Source organism: Nanorana parkeri, unplaced genomic scaffold (assembly GCF_000935625.1).
Source record: "Nanorana parkeri isolate BGI_ZX_2015 unplaced genomic scaffold, ASM93562v1 scaffold1081, whole genome shotgun sequence".
In the NCBI taxonomy this organism is placed as follows: Eukaryota; Metazoa; Chordata; class Amphibia; order Anura; family Dicroglossidae; genus Nanorana; species Nanorana parkeri.
The window spans coordinates 161,947-172,314 of NW_017307349.1; the positions used below are offsets into that span (position 1 = coordinate 161,947).

General features: G+C 40.3%; 1 protein-coding gene across 1 annotated transcript in view; it reads left to right on the plus strand.

Moving 5' to 3' along the window:
- The window catches only part of ZBTB34 (zinc finger and BTB domain containing 34), a 33,217-nt gene extending 25,685 nt beyond the window's left edge, over positions 1-7,532 (plus strand). Inside the window, exon 2 of the mRNA XM_018567669.1 lies at positions 5,776-7,532. Coding sequence (XP_018423171.1) covers positions 5,776-7,250 — 1,475 coding nt within the window. The 3' untranslated portion in view covers positions 7,251-7,532. The remainder of the gene's footprint in view (positions 1-5,775) is intronic.
- Positions 7,533-10,368: the final 2,836 nt, after the last annotated feature.

Genomic DNA, 10,368 nt, shown 5'->3' on the forward strand with positions numbered 1-10,368 from the left:
AAGGACCCAGAGTATGGAGGAAGAATGGAGAGGCACACACTGCAAGATGCTTGAAGTCCAGTGTGAAGTTTCCACAGTCTGTGTTGATTTGGGGAGCCATGTCATCTGCTGGTGTTGGTCCACTGTGCTTCATTAAGTCCAGGGTCAACGCAGCCGTCTACCAGGAGATTTTGGAGCACTTCATGCTTCCTTCCGCAGTCGAGCTCTATGCCGATGCTGACTTCATTTTCCAGCAGGACTTGGCACCTGCCCGCACTGCCAAAAGCACCAAAACCTGGTTCAATGACCGTGGGATTACTGTGCTTGGTCAGCGCAAACGCCTGACCTGAACCCCTGAAATGCAGAAGATCTGAAGGCCGCTATTGAAGCATCCTGGTCTTCCATAACACCTCAGCAGTGTCATAGGCTGATAGCTTCCATGCCATGCCGCATTGAGGCAGTAATTGCTGCAAAAGGGGCCCAAACAAGTACTGAGTACATATGCATGCTTATACTTTTCAGAGGTCCGATATTGTTCTATGTACAATCCTTGTTTTATTGATTTGCATGTAATATTCACATTTTCTGAGATTGTGGATCTGGGTTTTCATGAGCTGTAAGCCATAATCACAATTATGACAAATCACGGCTTGAACTATCTTGCTTTGCATGTAATGAGTCTATCTCATATATTAGTTTCACCTTTTAAGCTGCATTAGTGAAATAAATGAACTTTGCACGATATTCTAATTATTCAAGTTTCACCTGTATAACAAAGGACTTTAGGTCCATATATGCCCCTTGATTGTAATCTGCTGTGTTTATGCCTGTTGTGTGCACTCTGAGACCCACTGCTCTTCCCCAGCCTGTACCAGAGATTAGATCAACATCCTGTCTCATTACTGGCTTTTCTCTCTTTAGGATGGCGATATGGGAAGATGGTGGACATGTTTCCCATGTTTATTAAACCTTTCAGTTTTTGAATGAACACGGGAGTAAGCAGTATTGAGCATTTCCAGGTTCAGTGTTAGTAAATGCTGGGCAGAAAAGTCAGAGATCGAGGACTCTGTCCTCAATATTTCTTCATCTTGATCGTAAAACATTATACGTCTGTTTAGACCCTGAGGCCGGATTCACACCGAGGCAATTTATTGTGCGGATTAAGACGCTCTAATGCAAATCTGTGTTTTTGCACGGTTTCAAGTCTCTATGAAGGCTGGTCACACCGTTGCGTCGTGTGAGCGAAATCGCCTGTCACGCAAAAAGGTGCAGGAGCTTTTTTTGGGCGGTTGTCGTGCGGTTTTGGTCCCGTCGACGCCTCTATGCAGAGGGATCCGCACAAAAAAAATTAGCAGAAACTTTAGGCTGCCGTCACACTTTTGTGCTGGGTTGCATTACTGGACACGCAGTATCATGGCTTGTGTTGCGTGTTAAAGTGACATTAAACCCTCAGATTTTTTAACATACAACAATAGTGTAATGTGTGCCTTACTGTAATCCATGGTAGTTTCCCTTCTCTTTGCTGCTCTTCCTTTTAAATCCTCATGTACATTCCTCAATGCAACAGTCTGAGCGGGACTTTATTTTAGTAGAATGCTAAATAAAAGTAGCAGTAAGGCCCCATTCACATATGTGCAGTACGTGACTGTATGTATGTTAAAAAGATACGGACACCAGCTGACTATTTTAATGGCGGCTACATCTGAGAACGGAGCAGTGGGGGACCGCTGGAAAGTTATTTATAATAAACTTCAGCTTTAATATATGAATGTTGATCTATGAATGAAAGCCGCAGGACATAGGGCAGACAGCTCCAAGGTTCAAACACAGGGGTTTGCTGTTGTGTTGCAGCTACATGAGTCGCACGGCCAAAAATTTCCTGTGATCATTCACTAACAACTGCACCCATCACTTCTGTAATTATAGGTATACAAGGCAATTGCATCATTGCAAGGGTTGGTTGGATGGATTTACGTTTGATCCGTCATCCATAGTTGGTCTATTAAATTTTTAGGTTAGTGGCTTTCACAACAGTTTCCCAGGACAAGTGTGCTGGGAATTTGTGTTTTGTATAGGACATGGCTGCATGTGTATTACATGCAGAGAAGATGCTGAATTCCAACCATAACTTTGTGTATGGACCTTGTGTATATACCTGAACTGATCATTTTTGGTCTATGTTGCATTTGCAAAAATCCAGTTACTTTTTCACAATACAGAACAGATGAAAAATACATTTCTGATGCATGCAAATGCATTAATGCAGTGAGAATGTCTGAATTTTCATGTGATGCCAGTGAATATCTATTTCAGTTTAGTGGTACATGCAAAACACATCTCCGCATAAAGCTAACCTACTTTTCTGTTCAATCCTGACTTTTCCTGCCCATGTTGGATTTGATTTTTAAGCTCCTGGTCTTGGTTATAATTCCCGAGGGCAATTATTTTTTTCTTTTTTTTATTTCCAGACAAAAAATAATAATTGAAGAAAAACTGCTGTACATTTAATTGTCTTCCTGCTCCATTGTGTCTTATTGTTCCCAACACAAGATAGAAAATGAATACCAATATATTTTGCCATGGCTGAGCGTCTCAAGCACAATAACAGTTCTCTATATGGAAGACAAAGATATGGCTATTTATTACTCTGTTGCTATGGGCTCAGGAAGATGACATTTCACATCTGTAGAACTACTTTTAGTTATCGTGTCCATTTTATTACATCCTGAATGATAGGTGACTTTCATTTCACTAGGTCGTCTTTTTAATTAAGAGGTATGGGTATTTGTTAACTGGGCTATTAGCTAAGCGACTTGTTAGTTGTGATATAACCTGACAGTTGTTCGTCACTTAAAGGGACATTTATGTTATGACACTTTATTTGAAATTGTATTTATACATAGTTACATAGTATTAGAAATTGAATAAAGACACAGGTCCATCAAGTTCAACCTTTGTGTGTCTGTGTGTGTACACGAGTCCCTGTGTGGTCTAGTTTTGAAGAGTACCTGTACCCCTGTATGTTACCGTCTCTGAGGAAGGTATCTAAATGTTTTTTGAATACTTCAATACTCTCAGCTGATACCACTGCTTGTGGCAGCGAGTTCCAGACTTTAACCGATCTCACTGAAAAAAGACCCCTTGTTCACGCTGGAAGTGAGGTGATTATGTTTAAATTTAGTAACCTTGTCTCGTACCTTTGGTCCTCCAGACCCTTAATTAGTTTAGTTGCTCTTCTCTGGACTCTTTTCTGTGGATTGGGGACCAAAACTGAACCACATACTCAAGATGAGATTTTTACATAAGTAGGGCTGCAGCTAACAATTTTCACAATCGATTAGTTAGCCGATTTTATTAAGTTTGATCGGATTTGTAAAAAAAATGGCTCCAGTGATGGGACTACTAGTTTGTATTGAGATTGTAGTTCATCACGGGAGCAAGCTTGGAGCGGTGGAAGTAAAAAAAAAAAAAAAGTGTGGTATGCAATATAGTGAAATTTAAAGTGTAAAATTATACAGCAATCCAATGCAGAATGGCACTGGCTATAGAGGACTACAAATCCCAGCAATAATACATTATGCAGCACAATATCACCAGCTATAGAGGAGCACAACAAATCCCAGCAATACTACATTATAGTTGGCGGTATTCTGCATTGCACTGGGTAATGCATTTGCTGGGATTTGTAATTCTCTATAGCTGGTGGCATTCTGCGTGCATTGCATTGTGCATTGCTGTATAATGTATTATTGCTGGCTGGGATTTGTTGTATTCCTCTATAGCTGGTGGTAAATTATTGCGCTGTATAATTATACAGCGCAATGCAGAATACCACCAGCTATAGAGGAATACAACAAATCCCAGCAAATGCATTATACTATAATGTATTATTGCCAGGATGTGTTGTATTCCTCTATAGCTGGTGGTATATTCTGCATTGCGCTGTATAATGATTATACAGCGCAATGCAGATTATACCACCAGCTATAGAGGAATACAACACATCCTGGCAATACATTATACACACAGTGTATAATCTATTGCTGAGATTTGTAGTCCTCTATAGTCGATGGTATATATATATAGTGCAATGTACCATCAGCTATAGAGAATACAACAGTTCCCACTATCCCAGCAATGCATTAAAAAATAACAATTGTCATGTGGGGGGAAGCAGGCACTCTTACTTTTAGATGCGAGATCGTGGGCCTGTCCGGTGCCGTTCCCCCTCGATCGTTGGTGAGTCAGGGAGCTCAGAACGGGGAGGAGAGGAGAAGAGGCGTGTCGTCTGTCTTGCGGCTCGGGTCGTGCGTGGAGCCGTGAGCAGGGTAACTAAACGATAGCCGACTAATCGATGATGGAAACCGTTGACAACGTTTTCCATCGTCTATTTTAATCGACTACATTGATTAGTCGTTGCAGCTCTATACATCAGTTCTTTTGACGTAACGGATAATTGTCAAGATTGACCCTATATGTGGCACTCTTTACACAGCACAAAACTTGCTGTACTGTATCTGGATGTTTATTTTTAATAAAAGATCAATACATTTGATTGATTTAAATAATCTTTTCCTGTTTAAGAGGAAACATGCGGTGGGGGATCCTTGGAATTTAGTACTCATCGGAGCACTGATCAAATACAGAGTATTCATTTATTCTTGTGTCTAAGAACCATAACCGCTACTTGCTGCTCAAGATCCTGGCCATGCAAGTGTTGGTGTATTTTGTTTTGGAATGAATGTTCTTTGACTTTGTCTGAATGATTGTTTACCACACAGAATGATCAACTTTAAGGTAATTATTATGGAGCATGAGGTTTTTATTATAATTTTTATTATTAGGAAAGCATGCCTTACACTGTATTAACCTGTAGTAAGCACCATTGGGGAGGAAGGAATTGCTGTGCCACGCATTCTGGTGCAGGCGTTCGCACTGCTGTTGGGGGGGGGGGCGGTGTCATTGACTTGAATGCACCACCATGCCTCCACCTGCCCCAGAACGCAGGTAGCCTCACAGTATGCAATCCAGTGCGTTCCAACAGCTAAACGTGCTGGAACGCACTGGAGTTGGTGTGAACCGACCCTTAGGACAGATGAATGTCTCCTTGTTATAGAAGGTCTTCAGGACTTTAAACCTTTGTCAGGACAGACAGTCCTGCTCATCTAGTTTACAAGTGATCATGAAAGCTGCCTGTACCGTACAGACAGGGTTAGTTATTTGAAACAAATCTTCCTCCAACCCTCCAGACAGTGAGGATTAACCCCTTCGTGACTGACGACGTATCGGGGCTGTTTAAACAGACTCCCGGCGACTTTTGCCGCCGGGAGTCTGTTTAAACTTGTAGAGCCAGTTTTTCAGTTTTGGAGTTAGCAGAGAACAAAAGATAAGCTGCAGTATTTATTGTTTTAAGTTCTGCAATGTGAATGGGAACATGTAACAAATATAAAGTAGGTGTTATCCCAATTTGGCTGCAAAAGTTGAGATATACTTTAAGCAGCCATATGTTGCTTGGCCTGTGACATTACCTAAGCAGGTATGCAGTTTTGTTTGGTATCAAACTGCAGGAATTTTGACAATATGTGATGTATCGAAATATTAGACATTGTGAAATATCACCTAATCTAGTGTATGAGTTGTTCATGTTTTTCGTTTTATGTGCTATTAAGGGGGCTTGCAATTACATTTAAGGGCTTTTGGACTCCTACTAGACTCACCTTTTTAGACTCATTTTAGCCTGTTATTTTCTGGATCAGCACACTTAAACAATTTAATTGATTCTTGTTTTTGTTTCAGAAACGTGTGCAGCAGACAAGATGGACAGCAACAGTTTCATCCAGTTTGAAGTGCCGGAGTATAGCAGCACAGTTCTCAGCCAGCTAAATGAGTTGCGTATGCAAGGAAAGCTATGTGACATCATCGTTCACATTCAGGGCCAGCCGTTCCGCGCACATAAGGCAGTCCTCGCTGCCAGCTCACCTTATTTTCGTGATCATTCAGCACTGAGCACCATGAGTGGCTTATCGATATCCGTCATCAAGAATCCTAATGTCTTTGAACAATTATTGTCATTCTGCTACACTGGAAGAATGTCTGTACAACTGAAGGATGTTGTGAGCTACCTAACTGCAGCTAGCTTCCTTCAAATGCAGTGTGTCATTGACAAGTGCACTCAAATTCTGGAGAACATCCATTCAAAAATTAGCGCAGTGGGTGTAGGTGGGGATGACAACCAGAGTAACCACAATGGAGTTAAAGACGACTGCTACTTTGCTAATCCAGTGGAGATCTCCCCACCATATGGTGGGCAAGGGCGACCGTCGATTGTAGGCAATGACTTAAAAATGGACGGGGTAGCCAGCAACAACTTAAGAAGCCGTCCCCAAGAGGAGGGTCAGTCGGACAGAGGCAGCAGTGGTAGCATTTCAGAGCATGAAATTCAGATAGAAGGTGATATGGTGCGGGAGAACCAAGTCTCTGAAGTTAAAGTGAAAGCTGAAAAATCTGACAGACCAAGCTGCTCCGATAGCTCCTCTTTGGGGGATGATGGCTACCACACTGAACTGGTTGATGGCGAGCAAGTGACCTTGCTGAATGTAGGTTCCTACGGGTCTGTATTGCAACACGCATATTCTATTTCTCAAGCTGCTTCTCATACGACCAATTTGTCTGAGCCCTACAAGAGCATCAGCAACTCAAGCCCTTCCAGGTCCATGCTTAGTTGCTATCGGGGTGGCCGGGCACGCCCTAAGCGGGCATCGATAATAACCACCGAGGTGCAAAATGTGATCCAAAGCCCTGAAAGCGACACCGTTATAAGCGCACCAAGTTATGAGAGTAGCCCCCAGGAGAGGGCCACCAGAGGCTATTGGCATCCGTACAACGAAAGACTTATCTGCATCTACTGTGGCAAGACATTCAATCAGAAAGGAAGTCTTGACCGACACATGCGGCTCCACATGGGAATCACGCCATTTGTGTGCAAATTTTGCGGGAAGAAATACACTCGCAAAGACCAGCTGGAATACCACATACGGGGGCACACCGACGACAAGCCTTTCCGGTGTGAGGTGTGCGGCAAGTGCTTCCCGTTCCAGGGCACACTGAATCAACATTTACGGAAAAACCATCCCGGTGTTACTGAGGCGAGGAGTCGGATGGAATCACCAGAAAGAACGGAGGGATTTGTAGACCAAAACGATAGTAATGTGTCAGATGTGACCATGGACTCCAATATTGAAATTCACACAGTCACTACTACGCCTGACTAACTCACACAAGCCAGAGCACTGTATAAAGCACACATAATGTTAATTAATGCCTATTTTTATTACTTCTTGCTTATTTGGTAATCTCTTTACTATGGAGAAAGCTACTCTTAATCCTCTTGTTCTTTGAGAATGCTTCTTAATTATTCAAAGACATTTTATGATATCTGGGTGATACACTAAATGTACCTTGTTTTACTTTTTTTTTTTAATATATACTTTTGTTCTTTTTGCTTTTTTAAGGAGACATGGTACAGTTGCACTCCTAAAGAAGCATATAGTTAGAGGTGAAAAAGTGAGATTTTGTTTTTAATTATTTGGTGAATGAAATTGTTTTATCTAACAAAAGTGTTATATGAGAAATTCTCTATATCTCAATGATTTATGGATAGCTAAGGCAGTAAGGTTTTACATAGTGGTGGCCTTGACTAATAGGAACAGTGCAGAGTTACAGGAATCTACTGTAAGTTTAGTTCAGCAAATCTGTGCACTTTGCATTATGTGCTGGACAGTTGAGCTTTGGATAGGCCAAGGTTTGAGTTTGTTGAGGTTTATGACTGAATTGCTTTGGTTGGAAGGTTGGACAACCTAAATTGTATCTTTTTTTTTTTTTTTTTCCTTGGCTGAAAATCATTTCTTTTATTTGAATAAGTTGCAGGAAGCCAATAGCCCAGCAACGGGGGAGAAGTTCAGTGACTCGGTATGCCCTTTTGAAAGGGTGTTCATATAGGAAGTTCTAGTTGGTTCTTCAGTGCTGCTGAATGTTTCATTATCGCCTGATATTTGGAACATAAGACAAAATCTGCCCCAACACTATTTCTACACGATTTATGTCTGTACTGACTAGACATATATACATTATGACTTGTAGAAGTCTAATAGGTTGCATTAAAAAAACAAGTATATGTTATACTTTTTAATCGTGACACTTATCAGTTGATTCATGATGTCGCTGGTTTCTTTTGTGCTGTTAACAGTTGACTTCAGTCATTCTCTGTTGGAAAAGTTCTTCAATTACTATGACTATAGACCTTATGAGCTTTTATGACATAACCAAAACCTTTTTTGCAAAAAAATTTTTTAGCCTTTTGACTAACCTAAAAAATTGAAACTAACATATTGTAATTTTTTATTTTTTTGTTAAGCCAAATACACTAAACATAATGGAGCATATGTACATGTGAGTAAGGAGACTGTTGGTCTTGTGACCAGTTATCTGGAAAGTTCCAAAAGACAGTCAATTTCTGTTGAGTAATGCTATTCATTATACGCAAGATGACTAATTTTGTTGCTTGTTTTTTGTTTTTTTTAAAGCTAATCAGACCTTGCAAGTTCTCTAATGTCCCCAGAAAATTGATGGGTTGAACTGGAATATTTGGGCGTTTTGAGTTAAATGTTTTCTTCAACTAAATCAAATGATTGTATACATTGCTTGTGCATGTAGGTGGGATAACCGTTTTCTGGTAGCTTAAAGCAATGGTTCAATTTTCTGTTTTTCATGTGTCTATTTTACAATTATCTGAGTACAGATATAATGTATTTAATGGATTGTGTACAAAACGCTGTACAACTGAGCGATTGGCTACAAGTGTAGTGAGCATTGCCTTATGACTGTGAGAGTTCCATACAAATGACAGATGTTCCAGCACCATCCACTCCATAAGGTAGAAAATGCACTTCTCCAGAACTTTTCTCTACCTTTCTGATCAGATTTACCTTGACATATAAAGGTCAGTGTCAAAGACAAATCTCCTCAGAGGGGACACATTAATGATTTACAGTCTGACCGTTTATAACCCTTCTCTTTGGGCAGATAAACTGTTTTGTTTGTAGTTGGGCTTTAAAGCGTATGTAAAGCAAAAACTTATTTGCTCCCTTTTTACCATTTTTTCTATAGCTGTTTGATGAGAGCAACAAAAAGAACCTGTTGATTGTCAGAAATTCAGAACTGTCCTGTGAACACTCCTTTATCTCAAGGAGTCTAATTAACCCCCCCTATTTCTTTATACAAGTGCAGAGTGGGACGATTTGAACAGCTTGGCAAAAGAAACTGGGAAGGGCTGACACCACACAGTCCACAAAAAAATGTGCGTTTCCAGTCTACAACAGGACTTGGGAGCTGAGTGTATTTCTGGCAGACCAACAGGCATGTTTCTGTACATGTCCGTTACAGGGATAACACATGGGGAAATGTGCATGTGTTGCAGACATGTACTTCATATATAATGTTTGTTTGTTTTTTAGTTTGTTCTCGCATACACTTTAAGCAAATGCTTTGCGAGAAATATGCTAAACATAGGTTTCTATTGTTCAGACAGGTAGAAAGAAGTTCAGAATTAATATGTACCTTTTGAAATTGTTCATTTCGGGAGGCTGTAATCAGTAGCCCATGTCTAGAAGTCAACAGCTGGCTTTCCTTCAGACAGTATTTTGAAAGGAAGCAACAATTTCAGCATTGCTCGTGATAATCAGGCCGTGGTAGGGGATATAAATGTAGAGCAATTACAAGCATTTGTCACAGGCCAAGATACTCCGTTGTTGCTCACTGATTGTTCCCTACTCCCAGTACAAAATGTAATCTACTGCATGTGTACTACATTAGAGCTGGTTATAGAATGCAATATATCCCTGTGTTGTACAATTTGAGAAAGGAAAGGCAGGATTTTCACCATTCTTCATTTTTGAAGAAACACCTGCCTTTTTTATACCTACGTTCCAATCCAATCCTAAAAATTTCTCTTTTGATTTTTGTTTAAAGCTCATTGTTCGGTGGGCTTTTCACTCAGATTTGATCGATTTTTACAAATGTTTGAATAGAAAACTGATCGGATTTTATTTTCTTTCAACTATATTTGTAACAAGTTACTCAGCTCATAGGTTTGTTTTCATTTGGCCAACCTGTATCTTTTTCCAGTTCGATTTTGAGAGATTGCTATACTGTCTCCAGGGGAGAGCTGTAATAAAATATATAATTTTCTTTGATTTTTGAATGATTGTAACTTCTGTGCCCATCCATATTATTGTTCCTTTGGAAATGCCGATATTTGAGGGTTATAGGTTACTGCACACTTTAGACGCAGTGAAAGTACGGTCAAATATAGGCTTTGAGCATCTTATCATT